General features: G+C 31.6%; 4 protein-coding genes across 5 annotated transcripts in view; 3 read left to right on the forward strand and 1 right to left on the reverse strand.

Moving 5' to 3' along the window:
• The window catches only part of LOC18049007 (ORM1-like protein 3), a 3,521-nt gene extending 2,056 nt beyond the window's left edge, over nt 1-1,465 (forward strand). Inside the window, exon 3 of the mRNA XM_006444740.2 lies at nt 1,101-1,465. Within this exon, the coding sequence (XP_006444803.2) occupies nt 1,101-1,239 (139 nt within the window). The 3' untranslated portion in view covers nt 1,240-1,465. The remainder of the gene's footprint in view (nt 1-1,100) is intronic.
• A 1,470-nt stretch (nt 1,466-2,935) lies between these two features.
• Nucleotides 2,936-4,867, reverse strand: LOC18049009 (dof zinc finger protein DOF2.5). 2 transcript variants are annotated; one of them, XM_024187856.1, is made up of 2 exons: nt 4,814-4,867; nt 2,936-4,258 (listed from the first exon to the last, which is right to left on the reverse strand). In XM_024187856.1, the coding sequence occupies exon 2, from the start codon at nt 4,226-4,228 to the stop codon at nt 3,353-3,355; it is 876 nt and encodes a 291-aa protein (XP_024043624.1). In that variant the 5' UTR covers nt 4,229-4,258; nt 4,814-4,867; the 3' UTR covers nt 2,936-3,352. The 2 variants fall into 2 exon arrangements, with proteins under 2 accessions (XP_024043624.1, XP_024043623.1); XM_024187855.1 differs by lacking the exon at nt 4,814-4,867 and adding an exon at nt 4,715-4,804.
• Nucleotides 4,868-13,351: 8,484 nt separating this feature from the next.
• Nucleotides 13,352-14,519, forward strand: LOC18049010 (transcription repressor MYB6). The gene is made up of 2 exons (XM_006444743.2): nt 13,352-13,545; nt 13,675-14,519. Exons 1-2 carry the CDS (start codon nt 13,413-13,415, stop codon nt 14,382-14,384), a joined length of 843 nt encoding a protein of 280 aa, XP_006444806.1. The 5' UTR covers nt 13,352-13,412; the 3' UTR covers nt 14,385-14,519.
• A 5,842-nt stretch (nt 14,520-20,361) lies between these two features.
• LOC18049011 (pyridoxine/pyridoxamine 5'-phosphate oxidase 2) lies at nt 20,362-22,403 on the forward strand. The gene is made up of 7 exons (XM_006444744.2): nt 20,362-20,531; nt 20,609-20,658; nt 20,758-20,815; nt 20,931-20,963; nt 21,057-21,152; nt 21,311-21,475; nt 21,602-22,403. The coding sequence occupies exons 1-7, from the start codon at nt 20,439-20,441 to the stop codon at nt 21,707-21,709; spliced, it is 603 nt and encodes a 200-aa protein (XP_006444807.1). The 5' UTR covers nt 20,362-20,438; the 3' UTR covers nt 21,710-22,403.
• The last annotated feature ends 160 nt before the right edge of the window (nt 22,404-22,563 follow it).

The following is a 22,563-nucleotide window of genomic DNA, read 5'->3' on the forward strand; positions in this document are numbered from 1 at the left end:
GATCTTGCTGCTGTTGTTGTGGAGTCCATTAGAACTCAACACAGCGCATTGGCCGAATTGTGATGTTGGAATTATTTAAGTATCTTTGCTAGGTGTACATTATAAAATTGCCAAGTTCTGGAATATCAGTCCAATCTTTTATCTGTATTACATGGGTGTATAAATCTCTTATACGGACTTCCTCATAATTTTAAAATGCGGATGCCATTGGAAGAATAAAAAAATAAAATACAAAGTCCAATACACTAAGACAAAATACACAATTTTAACGCATTGGAGTTCATATATTCCTAGATTAGACAAAAATTCTCTATATATATAGAATAATTCTTCAATCAGGGATTCCTAATCATATAAAAGTTATAGACAAGCTAAAAGAGAAAAAATACACCAACGCCAATGTAGCGTATTGAAGTATTTTTTATTTTTTTAAGTCGTTTAGCTTGTCCCTGACTTTAATATGGTTGTGGGTCCCTGATTAGAAGCCCACTCTTCACTATATAGTGAAAATTCTCCCTCGTGGATGTCCGCATGAAATAAAGTACAGATTCGGCGTTTTACGGTCTAGCATGATTAACAATGGTGTAAAACACTAAATCCTCATTTATTTTGCGTGGACATTCGCGGGAGAGAACAACTTTATACATGTATTTGTGTATTAGGGCTTTTTTTTTTTTTTTTTTTTTGTTTCTATCAGTGTTCACTCTATTTATTATCAGGCAGAGGAAGAGTAGAAGACGTTTGTTCTTGTGAATTTAAAGCCTAATTCCTATCTTTTCTTTTTTTTTCCCCCTCTTTTCTCCCCACCTTTCTGTGTGAGTAGGGATAGAGTTTCTGAATTCGGCCTTGCTGATTCTACGTAACGTAGAAAATTCATTTCTCAACCAAAAAGTACAATCACAGGAATTATGTTATTAAGCGGTTACTTCATTTTTAAGACACTCTCTCAGATTGCACTAAGTTCTGGTGAGAATGTCTATTTAAGCATGTGCAATATTGAGATTCCTCATTGTGTGTTGATACTATCGCAGTACCTAAAATATAGGTTGTGATTCGGTAGATTTGGAAACCACCATGACCATTATCTTTTTTGTTAACAGGTACTTGATAGCCTCGCACACAACTGACTACCAACATCCAATGCTCTTTTTCAACACTTTAGCAGTGTTTGTTCTTGTTGTTGCCAAGTTCCCGAATATGCACAAGGTCCGGATTTTTGGAATCAATGCAGATAAGTGAGTTGGTATTGTGATAAAGATAGATGGGATAACCATTACCTACTCAAAAGGAACTGCTCCTATTCTGTATAGAAGACTGAACTGTAATGAACAATATCGTATGTAATGTTCTTTTGCTGGCTGCTTTCACAAGTTGTCTCTTAGATAACGAAGGAATAAGTGTATCTGTGTCATATTTGTACAGTGGATAATTTATGAATGTGGATTATCTGTCAGTTTATCACATATTTCGCCCGCTTGATGCCAATTATGTTGTGTCCAATAATGAAATGAAATGCAACAGTTTCTTATAACGATGGTGCAGACAACATTTCTTGGAGTTATGAGCCTCATCCATGATGATGCATGAAGTTTATGCAAATGTGGATTTCAGCAAAGAGCATGGGTAATTGTTGGGATTTATTTTCCGTTTTCCTTCCAATTTAATTGGTAGGGGTATAAATATCTCTCCACCTAATGTAGTGGACTAGATATTCCTTCGATGACAGTAAAAATATGTATCTAAAGTTGTGATATAATAAATTCTCTCAAGTTTCTTTGTTATGGTATGCATATTAGTGTATTTTACAACATAATAAACAAGGATTCTAAAATTAGTGAAGTTTGTGAGATGTACTCACCTTCTAATAAGAGAATTCTCATTTTATTAAAAATGTAACATACATATGCAAATTTACATTTAAAGTCGTAATTGTAACTTTACCCAGAATAAATAAACAAGCAAAAGAACAATTGCGACTTTATAATCACAGTCATTAATATATACATATATAAAAATAAAGAAGTTGGAGATTCTATGTATGGAGGATTGTCTCGGTGGAAGATATAATTTGTCTGCACGCTTTGCCCGACCAAAGAAAGGTGGATTTGTCATAATTTTCTCTTCTTCGAATATTAAACAAGTTAAAGCAACATGAAGTAATGATGATAAAACAACATTAGCGTTGTTCCTTGCTCGAAAGCTAGTGTATCAAACAAAATATTATGTCAGCTAGCTTTTTATAGTTGGGGCAGGTAAACTGGTTTATTTTTAAACTCAAGTACAATTTGTTCGATTATCATCAGGCTTTGTTGCTTTCAAACTAGATTTTAAGAGATTTTAGCAACTAGTTGTTGCAATGTATTTTTTTTTAATTATATGAGATTATTGATAAAATTACAACTTATATTTCATGAGATTAGTACACTGATATTTACAATCAAACAATTATTTAAATTATTCACATTCACATTTCGAAAGAAAAAAGACGACTACTGCATTCACTCAAATTGAGAAAGAAAATTAAACACTCACACTACATTATGAGAGTTCCTACATTGTGAGAGTTCAAATCCATGACCTCACAATTGGAGGTTTGAGTTCTAACCACTGATCAAAAGCCTACTGGCTATTGCAATGCATCTAAACTTTCTGATTAAGGATATAATTAATTTATTACAATGTGTGATGCAGTTGAGATAGAAATTTGGGATACTGAAGCTAGACTGTTGCCTCCGTAATTTTCTTTTATCTCTGAATAACCCCTTTTTATATTTGACTAAGTGCTTTCATGGTTGGAAGAAGAATCTCATTAGATGCTACACATGAGTTGTCAGTGTCAGAACTGACACAAGAGACCTGCTTTTGCTGAGTGTAAATGGAAAAGCAAATTAAAGCAAGCTAATAGATAAGTAATATTGTTGATTACAAACTCTCATTCCCATATCCAATTCTCACTGCTTACATTTCAACAAAGAAAGAAAAACATAATACAGCAATGTCATCAGCTGGTGCCCTAACTAATAATCATCAACTTCGTCCGATAGAAGAACAAATGAATACTGGCTATGCAGCTGTATTCACCTCCTCTTCTATGTACATGCAGTCTACACCACACACAAAGTATCTAATTAACTAAAACCCCCTATGAAGCTAACCGAAAATGTAGAAGCTCCAAATTTCATACACTGTTCAAATTTTAACAGAAAAGAAAAGAAAAAAAAATATATATATATATATAAATATGGATCTTTTTGTTAGTTACTTCTAAATATCGAAACAACTTAAAACAATTAACAGTAGTGACCAGCAGAGCGCAGGCAAGTGAAAAAGAAGATAAATAAATAAACTTAATTCACCAGGATCCCCCACCAAACATTCCATTCCAGTATCCCGTTGAAGTGGATGTTCCCTTGTTGCTGTGATGATCAACTTCAGTCGTTGAGGCGCTTGAAAGTTGTTTCAGTTCTCCGAAAGGAAAGAAGAGCCGGCTCCCGTTACCAATATTGTCTTGAATTCCAAACCTATTTGCTTGATCAATTGAAAAACTTAGGGTTGCTGCTGGTTTGATATCTTGCAAAGGAAACCCAGATGAAAATAAAGTATTTGAATCCGGCATCGGTGTTGGAATAAAATGATCCAAACCCGCCCTCGAAGCAATTCCTGTCCTCAGGAGATCTAGAGCTGAAACAGGAGACATGTTGTTATTGATATTATCATTGCTGGTAGTATTAGTTTCGGCTTTGGACGCTACTGCTGGATGATCAGCATATTGAGACATGTCATTTGCGTTATTATGCATGACTTGGAATCCAAGATTAAGATCCTGGCCTCCTTTGAGGATCTTAGGGTTTTCATGAGAAGAAAAGTGTGAGAGGCTTGGTGGGTTTAGATCTGGAATAATAAGCTTGTTATAATTATTATTATTATTATTATTATTATTACTACTTGAAGCTGCTGCTGCTGATGATGATATAGATCTCTTGTTCTTTCTTGATCCTCCTCCCACAGGAACATTTCTAAGAGAGCCACCTTCAGTCCAGTACCTTCTGCAAGTCTTGCAGAAATATCTTGGCTGTGTGAGACTGTAATTGTTGTAATAACAGAACTTGGTGTTTGTTGAGTTACATCTCGGACAATTCAATTGCTCTTGTGGCCTTGCCTTTCTTTCTAACATCGGCGGCCTGCTGCTGCTGCTGCTGTTGCATGTATTTGAAACTACCTCTTCCATTGCCTTCACCCCTCCAACCTCCGGAAAGTTCTGATTGAAAAAAAGAGAGTTAACCGGCCATTATTTTCAAAAAACCAGAAAACAAAATTAGCACACAGAAATTCATAAATCCACAAATTAAAGTAGAACAGATTATATAAAAAGAGAAAATTAATAAAAGCATTGAATGCTTTTCTTTTCGACTGAATCGATCAAAATTATACAAAATGAAAAAGAACCCAAAAAAAAAAAAAAGGGTTAACTTTTTCCCATTCCTTTCCTTTTATCAGTTATTGCATAAACCAGCCAAGAGGTGAAAAAAGATAAAGTGTATGTACTGCTTTCATGTTTTAATAACATATTTCAAACTTTATATGCATATGATCATCAAAAAGATTATCATTAGATAAAATCAAACTTGCAGCAGCATGAAGAAATAGATACGTATATTTAATCCATCAGTTTTATATGGAAAGAAAATTAATCGAGGAAATAAGATCAACCAACCTGTGGCCATTTAGCGGCATCCATAAATTGAGAAGAACAAAAGTTAATTGATGAAAAGCAAGTGATGACTTCAGAGAGAGAAAGAAAGAGAGAATTCACCTCTTTTGAGTTTTGTCTGCAGCAGCTGCTATTTGTTCAAAGAAAGAATGTTTTAGATAGTTTCTGTGCTGGCTTTATGTGTTTGAAAAACCTTTTCTTTCTTTCTTTTTCTTTTTCTTTTTCTTTTTTAAATGTGCATATATATATATATATATATATATATAAATGATAAAAGAAACAAAGAGGGTGTTTGTTTTGACTACTCACATTTTGTTTTAAATAAAGTAAATGAAATTAAAGGATTAAGGTTTTGGTATTTTATATATATTATTAATTATTTGAAGTGGGGAATTTTTGTCGGATTGTATTATAAGAGAAATAGTGGTACTAAATTATTAGTTTAATGATCGTGGGTGGAATATGAGTGTGTATTACTGTGGTGGGTTTCGACTTTTTGACTTGATAATGGAGAGAAAGTCTTTTTATTCTTTGTATTCTCTTGTCACTATCCTTTTCAATGTTTCTTTCTCCCCTCGACGACCCTTCATGAGCGTGGGAGTTGGGATTTGTTTGGACTTTGGACTTTGGACAATCCGCTGCCTAGGAGCCTAGGATAAGATTTTATTCCTCCGTAATTTTGACAACAGATCTCGATCCTTACATTATTAATTCTGCTCTAACTTTTCGTGGTTTCTTATTAAGTAAAGATCGATAAAGATAGACATACATGGCTTCTAGCTATGTAGCTGCTTTCACGGGACAACTTTTAACGATTTTCAAAAATGGTATTAATTCATGAAAAATACATACATTCTTATTAAGTCTGATTTCTCTGTTACCTTAAAAAGGAGGGGGGGAAAAAAAATCATGAACCTAGATTATCGATCTCTCAAAACTTATATATATATATATATATATTCACTAGCTTGATGAAACTCTCATTAAACTATACAATTACCCATAAAAAAAAAATTAACAAATTAATAATTATAGTGTTAAGTAGCTTATCAAAAACATTTGCAAACTGGAGTGCCCAATATGTATGTATAATAATTAATTACATAAGTGTACATCAAGGACGAGAATTAAGTAGTAATCAAGTGAACAAATCTAATGAATATATATATATATATATATATTAGTTCGCATCTAACGAACGAATAATAATTCGTTTACAAATTACTACTTGCGGAGGCGTAATCTTGAGTCATTTGTGAAACGAACAACAAAAAGAAAATTTGAGGACGTAAGAAGGAGTGGAATGATGAATGTAATGTAATGAATGAATTAATTAATTAATAAACGAATGGATTCAATTAATGAAAGTGAAAATGGAAAGTTCACGGCGGGAGAAGTGGGGGACTCTCCGACAAGAGGCGACAAAAAGCGACCGCTGTGGGGCCCATTTAATGCGGTAGGATTGATGAGAAATTTCTGCTTTTGCTTTGTAATTTCATCGTGTTGGTGGCGTTTTGCTGGCCTTTTTCTTTATCTTGATGCTGACTGTGCCTTCAATTTCAATTTCAATTTCTATTTCTATTTCTTCGAAGCACCCCTCGCCTTAAATCTCAAATTCGAAATGCTGAACCTTCAAAACCCTAGAGCACAATAATTCGTATATCGTATCATTTCGTTTTTTTACCCAACCAAAAAAAAATTAAAAAAATTAAAAAATTAAAAAATTCAATTTGAATATTGTCTACGTGACATGAGGTTATTACGATTGTACAATTAAATGGCCAACTTTTGTTTTGTTTTTTCTCTTTTGGGGTGTCGTCTCGAAACAAAATGATTATTTATTTCGTTCAATTACTTTTTTTCCTCAAAAAGTGATCTTTATACATTGCATGATTGCAAATGAACCCTTTTTTTTGTTGTCTCCTTGAAAAGTTAAAATTCTTCTGCACTATCTATGTACATGCACACACACACACACACACACATATATTGATATATATATATATATTTACACACATCAATCAACAGAAATCTGACTTTTGTTTATTGAAAAAAAATAGAAGAGAATAATAGGGGATTGCTATTGGCTGTTGCAAAGCGGGCACACGGCAGACAGACAGATGCTTTGGTGGGCAAAATAATTATTCTCCTTATATTTCAACGTGAATAACATGGATGGATATGTACACATACACATAGTTGCGGTTCTAATGCTCTACACGTCAGTCGCCCGCCCCTTCTTCTACCGTTCAAAAATTCCTGCCGTATTGGATGCACCCACCCAGCCCATGCATGCATCAAAATATATTACACACAATATGCGATCGACGCCGCGCATATTAATTCATTCGTAAATTAATTATATATTCGTTGATCGATCGACAAATATGCATATATATATATATATATATACATACATATTGCACACAATTTTAATGCGTCTTTTTTGTTGTTAATTCTGCACGAGGGCTTCCTGCAACTTCATGCGCTTCGGCTTTGCGTTATGGATATATATATCCCCATAATTCGGCGACGCCATTGATAATTGCTATTATTTTGATTCCTGAAACTATGCTTTTTCCTGATTTGGGGCCCAAATACTGCGCCTGTTTTGTTTGGTGAGAATTCCTATGTGCTCGTATCTGATTCTGTTTGAATTTCAACCATTAATTTTGTCTCGCAAACAATTGGAGTCTATTTCCATTTCATGTTCCCCCCATATATAGATCTCTACTTTTTCCTGCTAGCTTATAGTTATAGATTGTGTGTATGTGTTCGGGTTAATTTAATTAATTATATGATAAAATATCATTAATGAATGCAGAATTATCTTAAAATTCATCATTAAATAATAAATAAGTTTTTTCTGTGATTCTATATGAATAATGGGGGAGTTGTGAACTTAGATTTTTTTTTAATCTCTACTATTAGTTTAATTTAGTGAATAGATATTTAGTTAATTAATAAATAATGGCTAGCATTAATTAAAATTAAATTAATGAATTTGATCGACAGAGAGGCTGTTGTGATCCATTATAATTCTCTTTTTTTTTTTAATTTTAAATAATTTTTTAATTGATAACAGTATTTTTTAAGGATTTATATCTTTTTATGGTACAAATATTTTGGCACTATTAATTAAATCCAACATGTACAAAAATCATTAGTTCACTATTTTTGTTCAGAGAGATTAATAATGTACAATGGATCATTTTGGTGATCCAATTAGAACTGGTCCAAGAACACATTATGCTGACGATCCAATCCGAAGATCTCCGTACAGGGAAAAAGTAGCCCACTTTTAACATTTTTAACCTTAGTTAAAATTACTTTACAAGCCAGAGAAAAATGTCATTACAGAGATTCCCTCCCATATTAAAAAAACTAATTCACGCGTCACGCCCCTGCAGATATTTCACTGCCTTCTTCTTCTTCTTCTTCTTCTTCTTCTTCTTCTTCTTTTTTTAATTAATAAAATGAAAAAGTTTGCAAAATAACTTGCATGTGAAACATAATTAACACAAAAATCTTATGTATCCTTTATTAAGTGGGTCTATATTTTTGGTACCTGGGATTTGATTTATTCAATGATTTTTTTTTTATTTTTTTTGTTGTTGAGAATTTTCCATATCCTTCTTAAGCCATGTCTATTTCAATTTTTTTTTCCTTAATTTAAGAACTAACAAATTCTATACATATTCACTGTGTTTTCAAAAGAAAGCGATACCCTACTTGATTAGTCATTTGAAATTGGAAAAGAGCAGAGGAAGAAGTTTTTTTTGTATGAACAATACACTACTACTTTATTGTATCTTCACCGATGGCCAATTTAACTTTATACGATGTATTTTGGATTGGCACTGAGTGATGAGAGACGAGCGATGCCATCTGGCCCGGATCAACACATGCATTATTTTATTAATATCGGATGTTTGTTACGGAAGAAGCCTCTATTATTGATTGGTCAAACTAAACAGGCGTTAACAGATGTATTATTTTTTAAACTGTGATCGAAAATTTTGATTATTATTATTATTATTTTAAAACACAGAAAATTTGGAAATGTTGGAAATAGAGAACAACGGTGCATGCTTTTGCTGGTAAATTACGTGAAAATGGGCTGGATTTGAAATTCTAAAGAAGCCCAAGGTTTAATTGGGCCTAAGTCTGACATTGGTCTCCTTTGACCTTTCCCCGGCGAAAGCCATATATTAGCATCAACGTCACGACATCCACACAATTCTTTCATACTAAACCAGGGGCGTGGCCTGGGCTAATTGCTTTGCCCCAGAAAGTTAAAATCGAAAAACAAAAGGGGATCATTTCCAAATGAGTGGCGCTATTTGGAAATGATCCCACTGCCACGTAAATTTAACTTAATTGACATAGTAGGCCCGAAAATTAAACTTAATTATTGCAGAGACTTTGATAAATATGGAATTTCATCCTTGTTTTTATTTATAATGGCAGCCAGGAGAGCCACCTTTTATTAGCATGCGTGGCCCAGAGATGCCAATTCTTCGCTGTTATTATAATTATTATTATTCTTATCAAAATCATCATTATCATTTTTTATATCTGCAAAAACTAGATGCACGCGTACAAAACCTTATTATTACTTCCCCGGAACCGCAGTTCGAGCTATCTATTTTTATTCTTCTTTAAGGCAGCTAAGCTTTACAGACAATATGGAAACGAAGTAGAAACATTAATTCAAGACGGAAAGGAAAAAAAGAACAGGAAAGAAAAAAGTTAGACCATAAACTTCCATTTTCATCGTCATATTATTCAGGGTTACATGGCTTGGAGCCCTATATTATACAATTCATCCTCCTTCCTCCTTAAATGTGATTTGTTGATCATTTAAGAAATAATTTAATGCTTATTGCTAGCCTAGCAAAGCTAGCAGCTTGATGGACAAAATAAGATCATCTATCAATTTTCAGTATCGCTGAGTTTTCTTTTTCAATTACATACCCCTTTTGGGAGCAGAGGGAGTGGTGCACATTAATTATACTTTTACATATTTACCTGATAATTCATTAGAGAACCAAATGTTATAATTTTTGAAAGTAATAGGTCCACCTGCCACCGTCTTAAATTTCTACATCTACATTAATATTGGTCCGAAATTGTGTCAACGGAAACTGTCGTTAACTTTTTTTTGGTTGGTTAAAATTAAATTAAAATCTAAAGATGGTTCTTCGTCCACCAACTCTCTCTTGATGATGAATTGAGAGATGGGCGAATGCCCGAATAAAAAAAAAAAAAATCAATGTATTTAGGCCCCGTTTGGGATTGCTTTTGGGAGGGTTAAAAGTGATTTTAAAAATCTAAAAACTAATTTTGGTGTTTGGTAAAAAAAAATCAAAATCAATTTTGTCAGAATCAGCTCCTCCTACAACTAATTTTGAAAAACAGGGAAGGAGTAACTTTTAGATTCTGATTTTGATAATCAATTTTATCATTTAATATAATTCCATAAATATCCTTACAATTATTACTTAAATCCGAAATTATCCTTATTTAAATTGGAAACAAAATCAATATTGATATGTATAAGTAAATTTCATCTTACATTATGTACATTTTAGTCATTTATTTTTTTTACAGCAGTTTAACAATAAGATTTACCAAACACCCATAATTGCTTTCAAAATTCACAGTACTTTTGAAAATAAAATTTACCAAACACTTAATTGATTCTCTTCACAACTGATTATTTGTACAGCACAGCTAACAACAATTATTTTAAAAGCTGCAGCATTACCAAACTAGCCCTTAGTAAGGCCCATTTAAGATTGTTTTTGAGAAGTTTAAAAGTAATTTTGAAAAGTTAAAAATAATTTTAGTATTTAGTAAATTTTTTTAAAATTACTTTTTTGTAAAACCACCCATTCTACAGTAGATTTTGAAAAGCCACTTATTTTAAAAAGAAGGGAATGATTAGCTTTTCAAAATATGATTTTGAGAATCATTTTTAAACTTAATACAATTCCATATATATTCTCATATATATTACAAAAATCCAAAATTCTCCTTATTAATTAGGAAATAAAATAAATAACTTTAAAGAAATTATTAATATTACCAATTATATTGAGATAACAAAATAGAAAAATAAAATTAATATTATAAAATATTTATTTTAGTTATCAATTATTATATATGTACACAGAAAATAATATTGCATATACATGTTTATAAACGTGTAAATAAATTTTATTTAGTATTATATCCAATTCAATCATTTATATTCTTACAACAATTTAATAGTAAGATTTACTAAACATACATTACTGTTTTTAAAACTCACAGTATTTTTAAAATAAATTTTACTAAATATTTAATTGATTTTATTCATAATTGATTATTTCTATAACACAACTAACACCAATTATTTTAAATGTTATAGCATTACCAAACAAGCACTAATTGTTTTGGTAGATTGTTATATGCTTTCATTTACTTAAGCACTTAGTTATGTAATCACACCATGTATATATACGTGAGGCTAGGAATCATGAAGCAGATGATATCTTCGTAAAAACTCGCCAACCAAATATAAAAATTTCTTGTGATACGAGCTTTACTTTAGTAAGGATTTAAAGTGTGATATTTAGTTATTAATAGCGAGAGTAAATTTCAAAGATATGTATTAATATTTTTTTCCCAAAGATTAGATAAGCTCACATCAGGATTTAATTACTAAATATAAAAATATAGTTTATTCTAATGTATATGTACATTGAAGGTAAATGAATTTTATGAAAAGTTGGTGATATTTAACTCCCTCATTTTATCTTATTACTGTTTGTATTTTCAATTAATTCTATTTATCTTCGAAATTATCCTTACTTATCAATAAACAATTTTCGATTTTTAACAAAGCATTGGAGAAGCAAACACAGATCGTGATTCAATTTGATACAAGTAATACAGTGATTTTATTTACATTACGGTAGAACATTTTACCATCACATATCATACTCATCAGTTAGGAAGCAAGAGATTAGTTTGCTAAACTCGGAGAACAAACTTTGAGGAAATCTTTGTAGCAATAGGATAAGGAAACTGATTGAGAAATTACTTGGCGCCAGCTTATTGTGGGGCAACATTGAGTGATGAAAAAGATCGACTGACGAAATCTTACACGTTGCTGCTGGGTGTGACCATACTATCATTTTGGTGTCAACTGACAAATCACTGAAATCAGTTTTCGCTTTAAAGCTGCTTCTTAAAGTGATGATGCTAATAAATATCACACTTGAATGATTAGTGGAGTTTTTTTCATTTTTATTTTCTTTTTCACTCAGGAGAAAAGGGGAGGGACGGGGTGTCATGGCAGGCACACTCAATTCTGGTCTCTCGAAACCCCACGTTCAATCTTAGAAACCGAATTACACAGTCCTGCCAATTGCCAAAGGAGAATAGTTCTTTTCATCTCTAATTCAAACACAACTCTTATTTATTTTTCTTCCTTAAATAATCTTCTTTTCCTTCTTTCCCTTTTTTTTATCACTTTACAATTGATCTGCACCTCCTGATTCTGGGACCAAGTTTCTCCAAATTTTGGGTTGGGAAAAAATTATTAATAAGGGTAATTCTGAAAACAATTGAGAAGTGGAGTTGAAAAGAGAATTTAAGTAGGTCAAATGCCACTACTCTTTTATGAATAAAATTGAATTGATTACTCATACCAGTTAATAGATATTAATCTTCTCAAAAAAATTAATAGATATTAAAGCCTGCCAAAAAAAAAAAAAGATATTAGCGATTAATTAGGAATAGTTAACCTCTAATGTTACTTAACCCTACAGTGATTCATTTTCATTGCTTTGGCGAGTGATATAGAAGCAGCAAGACAGATAACCTAACCCAATTATGCAAAGTAATTAAAACGAGCCTCAACTCTCAAATCTAAAGAAATTAATTTGACCTCTTCCATTTATCGTCTTTTTTTCTTTTTAGGTGATCATTGTTGAATTGTTCCCGTGTCAACTTTATTTCACTGAGTACATAAGTATGATTTAAAAGATTAAAACAAAAATTGTTGAATTTCAGTGCATTGATTAGTCAATTATTTGTAAAGAGTTGAACAAATTAAATTTTGAGCAATACTAGATATCCTAACATATAAATTTTAATTTGAATCTCAACTGATGTCACATTCATCTATTGAATAGTGTTTACGTAATTTTATTAGATATAAAATACATCATCTAATTGATGAATGACATATATTATTAAAATTTAAGTAAGGACTCAAATATTAGAATCTCAAATATTATTGTTAAATTTTTTACTCTTTTAGTAAATTCACAAAATAAATAAATAAATAAGGGGAAAAGCATGTTGAGCTGGCAAGCAAGCAAGCCCCTTTTGTTTCTCGTGTCCCTGCCCCTTATGAATGAGATGACATTGACTTTTGACGTTTCCAAATGATGAGCGGTCCTGATTTGAATGCCATTTGTGGAGCTGATGATGCCGTCCGATTGGTATACGTGGGCATGCATGAGAAGGGCAGATGGCAGAAAGGTTGTTGAGATATATGTGCAATGTACGAAAGTCTACAATAGGATCATATGACGTAAGAGATTATAAATATCACCATTCTTTTTCTCTCTCAGACTGTACATGCCCACTTGCCTATATGGCATTCATTTCACAAATATAATTGGTAGCAGCCCTTCTAAGGGAAATGGGAAGGGCTCCCTGTTGTTCTAAGGTTGGGTTGCAGCGAGGTCCATGGACTCCTAGAGAAGACACATTGCTTACTGAGTACATTCAAGTTCACGGTGAAGGTCATTGGAGATCTTTGCCTAAAAAGGCTGGTAAATTAAATTAATAATCTTGTAAAATGTAGTATCAATTTTTGTGTATCATGTTCGATCTTATTTATTTATTTTGATAAGATATACATATTATTGATTACATTACAATTTAGCGATTTATATTTACAGGGCTTCTTAGATGTGGAAAGAGTTGCAGGCTAAGATGGATGAACTATCTAAGACCAGATATCAAGAGAGGCAACATAACGCCTGATGAGGATGATCTGATTATCAGATTGCATTCGCTTCTCGGGAATCGATGGTCTCTCATCGCAGGGAGGCTGCCGGGTCGAACCGATAACGAGATAAAGAATTACTGGAATACCCATCTTAGCAAAAGGCTTCGAGTTCAAGGAACCGACCCGAATACCCACAAGAAACTGTCGGAGCCATCTCTTGTTCAAGACGGAATTATCAAGAAAAGGAGAAGAATCAGTAAGACAGAGGCTGAGGCTGCGGCTGCGGCTGCATCACCTGTGGAGCCCACAGGAAAGCACAAGCTCCATCTCCCAAAGCCCATTAGGGTTACGACTACTTACCTGTTGCCAAGAAATGAAAGTTTTGCGCGTACTACTTTTTCCCAAGGAGGGGAAGGGGTCCTTGCTGCGCATGTGTTAGAAGAAGTTCCTTCTTACAGTCTCAAAGATGGTGATGATGGGGCAGCTGGGTTTCTTGTTGCGGATCATCATCTTGTTAACGGCTCTGATTTTGAGTGTCAATCTCAGATTTTTCCTGGTGAAAACTCGCTAGAGAAGCTCTATGAAGAGTATTTACAAATCCTGAAGAATGATGATGAGCAACTTCAGTTGGACTGCTTTGCTGAATCTCTTCTAAAATGATCAGAATTAAGTAAATTCGAAATCCATTTCACTTTTGTTAATTCAAAAAAAAAATTCAATTCCCAATAATTGTACTTAGAATCTTATATATTGTCTTCACATGCTTACCTTAGCTTCTAGCCCAGATTATGATGGATCCTAAAATTCTCTGTTCGTGTAATGTTATTATAATAATTAATACGTACATATTATCTTAATATACGTATCATTATTTTTTCTAGTACGTTATTCGTCTCAATTATCGAACTCATCATGTGCGTCATAAACTAATATTATAAACTATTTGAAGATTTAAAAAATATTCACCAGTTCATTTCACAAGCATCCCATATCATTTAAGGTAAATATTTTTTTTTAGCAATGACTTCATTAATATCTATGCATGTAAGTATATTAAGTCAAACTAATTTTTTGTAATTTTTAACCGTAATAAACAATATTTCGAGAATTCAATGATCATGCAAGCAAAAAAAATTAGATTCTTCCGTCATAATTTACCATCCAAGCAATAAACAATACTACATATATAAGACTAATGCTAAGTTTTATAAAGCTGGATAAATAATTTTTACTTTAAATTACGTGTCATTTACATGTCACTTATTGAACAGTACCGCTAAATTTTTCTATCACATAATAATGTTATAGAAAGTCAGCATCCACCTAATACATAGCAGGAATAATAAAATTATTTATTTATTGGGGAAGACTGAAGAGTTGTTTAAGACTAATTGAGACTGTCCTACCCAAGTATCAATTTCTCTTAGTTTTACTAACAAAGAAAAAAATCATGTAGGATATTTATAACTTTTTTTTTTCATTTCTATGATAGTATTTGTTAACTATACAGATTATTAAATAAAATTATTTTTCTTGATAAATCAAGCCAAAACAAAATAAAATTATATTATTATATTACTAGACATACATGATAAGTCAATAAAATTGGATCTAATTTTGAGTCTTATACATACTTCTAGTAATTTTAAACTTTGCTCTTTATTTATACTTAGAGATCGTTTCGAGTTGCTGTCAAAGAGGTTTAAGTCATGTTCGATATTAAGTGCTATAGCTTTTAAACTATAATTATTGTGAAAAAAATTTAACTATTTTTTAAATATGAAATAAAAGTTAATAACATGCAATAAATGTGATTTTTAAATAATAATTTTGGAAAAAAAATATTATAGTTTTTTCATCGTATGAGTAGTGGATCAAATTCACTTAACTTCTAAGTCACAACAGATAATGTTTAGCAAATACTTTAGTGTTGTACTTTTTAAATTGCAACCATAAAAACTATTGTTGTCCAACCTTAATATCAAATAGGGGCTTCGAAAAATGTAAAGTGGACTTGTCTTACAATAACTTTGAAAAACATGAAAAATAATTTTCAAAATAAGTAAATATATAAGATAATCAATATGGTAATGAGTTTCAATTTTACATTAGTGAGTTTTTATTTTTTAATAATTCTTATAATATTTTACTTATTTTACTTTCTATCCACATGTTTCAGGTGTAATCAACAAATCTTTTGTTTTATTTTACAATTAATGTTATTTACAAGTTTTAATTTACATTTGCAAGCTTTTTTTAACTTTTTAATCAATATTTAATAACACACTAATTTTGCTACTCCAAGGTTAATTTACTTGTTTCGCCTTTTATTTACATAATTTATATTTTATTTTACACTTAATATTATTTTACAAGTTTCATATTACATTTGTAAATTTTTGTTTTGTTTACTAATAATACACTAATCACTGTTACATTAATTTACTTGTTTTATCTTCCATTTACAAGTCAGATGTTCTATTTACTTAATTTATATTTTATTTTGTACTTAATTTATAGGTATTATGTTTTATTGATAAGTTTTTGTTTTGTTTATCAACAATGCACCAACTTACTACTCTTATGTTTATTTACTTATCTTATCATTCATTTACAAGTTAGATGTTCTATTTACCTAATTTATGTTTTATTTTATACTTAATGTCGATTTACTTATTTAATGTTTCATTTGTAAGTTTTTGTTTCTTTTGCTAATAATACACCAACGTACTACACCCATGTTAATTTATTTATTTTACCTTATATTTGCAAGTTTTATACCCCATTTACATAATTTATATATTTTATTTTACATTTAATGTTATTTTACAAATATTATATTAAGTTTACAAGTCTTATATTTTATTTACATAAATTATGATTAATTATGGTATTAATGTCGCGATTAAACCCTTCAATAATTATTTAAATTATTAGATTAATTTGGTTTAAACCATAAGGTAAATGTGCTCTTTTTAATTTTTTTCTATACAATTTGAGTATATTACTTGCGTAGTTCTTGTATTTTCAAAAATCACACAAAACACCTCTGTGATTATTTTTGTAGTTGTTGGATCTAACTTTTTAAGAGAAAAATTAATAATTTTATATGACACAACTTAAAGATAAATTCTTACATGCAAAAAGTAAAAAATGTGAATGATAACAAAATACATTTGAATGGAAACAGATCTACAACTGGGATATCTTGAGCAATATTAAAAAATACAAAATCTTATTGAATAATTAACTCATATTGTATGGATTAAAATTACTTCACCACTTGTTACCTAAGTGAATGTAAAGAGATCTAGAGAAAATTCCTTTTGTTTTTTTCCGGTGTTTATATATTGGTAAGATAATTTATCTATGATTTATCATTTCCTATGAAATTTTTTTACGGGTAAATTTTAAATTATTCCCCTCGTAATATGATAATTTTCATAATATCTCATAAATTATTATAAACTTCAACTTGCCAATTGCATTCAAAAGATAAGGAAAAACTGGGAGGCGGTTGATGAAAGTTTTTTTTTTTTAATCTTCTTAATAAAAAATGAAAGCGAATTAAGATTTGCAATAATTTATAGGTATCGTAAAAATTATCATTTCACAATATGGTAATCCAAAAATTAACCATTTTCTTAGTTACCTTCGTTCATTTGCCATGGATGTAATGTAGATGCATATACAAGTAGCTTATTACTGATTTTTTTTTAATCAGTAAATTAATAAATACAAATGTGGGTAACATTACCGCAAATGGTACCTCTAATTTCTCGAACCATGCACGAGGTATATGATCATTTGCCAAGGTCTGCATATCAAAGTCCTCTATATATATATATATAAACTATGTTATTGTCACACTCCTGTTCGGATTATTGACCAATCTCGATTCAATGAATACAATAAGGAATAGATACAACCATACAAAATTGTTTCGGTCAATTAATTAAGGACTTCTTTAGTTAACCATAATCGTGTTTGAATTGAACAAAACCCCATCAAACACAATGAATGCTGTGAGATTACTTACTATTCAATTTCCTTTTATATCACTTCCAAGAGTCACACCCAACATCTTAAACCATAAATTTCTCTTTTACCGGGTTGCCTATCATTTTTTTTTTTTAACTTTAAAGTTATGTCATACGTGAAGATATCAATTTCATCGGTTTTAATGACATTCTCCCCTTTTTTTTTAATTTTTAATTTTTATTTTTATTTTTTTTCAAGAAACTTGTACCATCAAAGGACCCAAATTAATTGCTACACGATTAATTCGCCGTTTAGGAATCTAATCAAATGAGTTGTATCATGATTTTGTGAACAAAAGAAAAGGGGTAAAGTGCCGAAGCATTGTCTCTCGTATTTTTAATGTCATGGGTTGAGAGTTACCAAAACAATTAATATGGTTACGTTGAATTTGACATCTGATTCCTGGTTGAGTTTGGACTTTGGAGTCAGATAAGCTCGTGACTACTTTATGTTCCATAAATGGTAGTTGGTGATGGAGATTGCATTTGACTCATTCTACTAAGGAGATTAAAAATGCAGAATTTATAAATAAATGGTGACCACCTTATTTTACGTTATTTTCCATTAATAAACGCCACTTGGACTTGTTACATTTTTAGCTAAACAAAACAACAATGAAAACATGTCTTTGTCATGTATCTAGAAGTTTTATCTTCCCACTTATCAAACTTTGCCCCAACCAAAACTATGTCTTCACATGCTCCAACTGTTCTTTTTTGCCTTTTACGGATCCTAATGCAACTTCAACGTCATATGAGGCCAAGCTATAATAGCAACACAAATGAAATATTATTATTGATAATATAGTACAAAATTAATATTTTTTTAGAATAAAATATTTATTATTATTAATTAAATAATTAATTAATATTTATTAAAATTAATGTTTAGTATTATTAATTTAAATATCATATTTATTTATTTTTATTTTATTAAATTTAATAAAATAAATATGATATAATTATTATTTTTAATAAATATGATATTATTTATTTTATTAAATATTATTTATTTAATTAATTATAGAGATAAAATGGGAAGAGGAGGGAGTAGATTCCCATTCCCACCTCTCCTCATGGGAGTAGATTCCCACTCCCACCTCCCCTCATGGGAGTGGGAATCCCACTCCCCACTCCAAAATTGAGTAGAACCCACGGATTCCCACTCCCACTCCCCCTTTTTTAAGGTAAGTAAACACTGGAGTGGGAGGAATCCACACTCCACACTCCCACTCCAAAAAGTAAACACTACCTTAGCTAAGTTGCATTGCCGACAAATGAAACAAAATTTTAACATATTTCAAACACACCGGGAGCACTTCAGCTCTTTCCAGTAGAGGAAACACACCAAAAAAATAATTTTGATTATACTTTTCTTCACTTCTTCGGGAACTAAACTTTACCTAAAGACGTAAGGGTCAAAATCACAGAACGGCTTCGGGAGCTTGGAGACAATGATGGGCAAATCAATGATTTCAGGTGACGAATGTTTGTTTAATTACATTTGTAAGTTAAATTGTATGGCAATGACTAAAAAAATTGAAAAGAAAGGAAATTCAGATTGTAGCCGTGGATTGCCAATTCGTAATTTATAAACACAAACTAATAATGACGTAAGAGGGAAATATTATAATAAGATAGAGTGATGCTATTAGGACCCCTTGAAAACTCTTTCGAAACCCCTCTTGTGTGTTTACAATTTTAACCTCTCATAAAATGACAAAAAAACCAATCTTTTTTCTCAACTCAAACTGCAGATTTCTCTCTCTTTTTCTCTCACTCTGCATTTATCGTTACCATTGCTTGTTGTTTGCATTTTTGCTGCAAACCTACAATGAATTCTTTATTCGAAATGCTAAATTAAGGATCGTGTATACAAATAACTTCAGATGAAATAAATTATTTAAGTTTTAGTTTTATTGGGAAGTTCAAAATAAATTTTTTCTATTTTATATACGCACTTGACTAGTGAGTTTCACAAGTGTTAACTTGCACTTTTAGGTTTAAAATATGTACAAAATCATTCAATAATCAGTTTAATGGCTATCAACGAAAGGAAAAAAAATCTTAATTATTTCTTAAGAAATATAATAATTTAAAGGGTTTAAAGCTTAATTGCAGCTGTAGTTCTGACTTCACCATTAGTTATCTTGTTGTCTAAATCATAGTAGCTTCTTTTAGAAAACTTATTTATTCGCCATGGAAGAGTCAGTAGTTCCTTTATTTTGATCAAAAATCTATAATAATACACTAAATTGAGTAATTTTGTGGTCTTATGTTATCTTTCCATAAAAGTCTTTTAGGTCTTAGGAAGAAATAGGTAAGGTCATTTATGAAATTAATCCGTGGGTGATATTAGTGATTATGTTATTTTAATTTTCATTGCAGGTGCTTTAAACAAAAAGGGTTTTATTAGAGTTATTGAGGGGTGCCAATAGTCCCACTCAATAAGATAATACTACTTCCAAGCCCAGCAAAGCAACTTAGTTTCTGGATATTTGGGCCTTATGGGCTGGGTAGCTACGGACTAATGGCCTGAGTGGCTTGATTCTTATGAAGGTCCAAAAACAAGTGACCCCGAGAACCTACGAGTTTCGACAAACGAAAACAGTAAGCCAGAAGCCGAAAGTGCAAAGCTGAAACTGAAAGAAACGACCACAAAAAAAGGACAGAAATGGGAACGCCAGTAACAGCGCCATGGAAGCAGCTTCTTCTCCAGGCATTGGAGTCCCAGTCTCACCTCAAGCACTCTATTTACTTTCAGCTTGTACGTTCGTAATTACTAATTATAACTATACTTTTCACTCGACTTGCATAATTTAAGAATTGCCACCTTGTTTTTAGGCAACGGTTGGAACCAACGGCAGGCCTTCGAATCGCACTGTCGTTTTCCGGTACTCTCTCCCTCTTCAAGTGAAAATTTTTATTTAAGAACTTAATTTTTTTTTTCCCGAAGATGTTAATGAGATGCGAGTAATTTGTTGGGTTTTTAGAGGATTTCAAGACAACACTGACAAGATACAGATCAATTCTGATACACGAAGTCGAAAGGTTCTTTATTTTTCAAAATCAATTTTTATCAATTTTATTCAGTTTGTATAGTTGTTTAATACACACACACACATGTAAGTGCTTAATTTACCTGAATAAAATTAATAATATGCAGATTGAGGAGCTTAAATCTTGTCCATTTTCTGAGGTAATCACTTTTTGAGTTTTACATGTATATTTTTTCTGGTTTCGTTATCTCGTTCTCTTAAGTTTATTTTTAACTGTATATATGATGCATCAGATATGCTGGTACTTTACTGAATCTTGGGATCAGTTTCGGATCAATGGAAGAGTTGATGTTATTGATGGGTCCAACTCTGATCCTGAAAAACTGCAGGTGATGTTGGATCTTTTCTTCTAATGTGCACACAATAACACACCCCAATTTTTAGAACCTGACTTTCAGAGGACTTGGCTATTAAATTGCGTTCTATGGTGCTAATTCTGGTAGATATACTGTATGTTCTCCTCATTTCCTTTACATTTATTATGCAGATAAGAGAGAAATCATGGTTTGGCTGTTCCATGAAAGCGCGATTGCAGTACTTGGATCCTGAGCAAGGTTGCCCCAGTGTTAATGAACAACCCAAGGAGTTTTCTCTAGATCCTTGTGCAGGCCCAGTTGATGCATTTTGCGTGCTGATTCTTGATCCAGATCAGGTTTAAGAACCAACTACTTCAGTTTTCATTTTCCCAGCAAAGGAGGAAAAAAAATTGATTGTATTTTTTTCTTGACATTTTTGTGTTCGTCTTATAACTTTTTTATGATTTCCATCTTGTTCACAGGTTGATTACTTGAATTTGAAGAGTAACCAGAAGCTAAAATTTATGTCTAGACTAAGTGACAATGGAGAGAAATACTGGGCTTCATTGAAGACCAGCCCAGAATGTTGATTTTACATGTTTAATAATATACATACTGCAGAAAGAATTTCCACCTGGGAAGTCAAATTTTGACGAGCACTATTATTAGGTTTGAAGTAATACTTATTCGTGCCACATGATGATTGGTTTGTGTGAATTCGATTCCTCTACCTTCGTAAGTAGAAGGGAGACATAGGTGTGGATGAATCTGATAAAAAGTAAACAAGATAGTAAGATTCGTGAGAAATTCTTGTGTAAATAGTTTTTCATACCTCTTTGATGTAAAGCACCCGAAACCAGGGAATGCAGTGGTTGTATCTAAGTCTCGCTTGCCCATTGGGCTAAATGAGTGTCCTCCCATGCAAAGCGTCTTGCCTAAATGAGTATCCCATTACAATGTGTGAAGGAACACTGGAGAATGGTAGAACCAATAATGGGAAACGTCAGTGAGAATTGTTCTTTCCAAGCAGAGGTTGTGGAATACTCATTTGAGCAAGAGGCTTTTCAATGAAAGGAGTAGGAAATATTATCCATTGCCTTTAGAGAAGAGGTCTACCTCTTCTCTTATATTCTTTCATATGCCTTAACTTTTAATGTCTCGAGAGGTGGTTGTACCAGTCTTGCCAATTGAAATTAGTGGGTTTGTTGAAATATTCCTCTCCTAGAAAAAGAAAATTGGGGCTGTTAGCTGAGCATGTACAGTATATAAACAAAATTTCCAAGTCCTCCCTTCAGTTTTTGCTCAATTTTAATTTTATTTTTATTTTTATTCTTTTGAAAGTTATTGGCTTTTTTTTTTTTTTTTTTATAAAAGAAATTATTGGTTGATTACTTACTCATATGCGCATTCATTTTATGTATGGCTGTTGTACTGTCTATACTGA

This window comes from Citrus clementina, unplaced genomic scaffold (assembly GCF_000493195.1).
Source record: "Citrus clementina cultivar Clemenules unplaced genomic scaffold, Citrus_clementina_v1.0 scaffold_3, whole genome shotgun sequence".
NCBI classification, from domain to species: domain Eukaryota; kingdom Viridiplantae; phylum Streptophyta; class Magnoliopsida; order Sapindales; family Rutaceae; genus Citrus; species Citrus x clementina.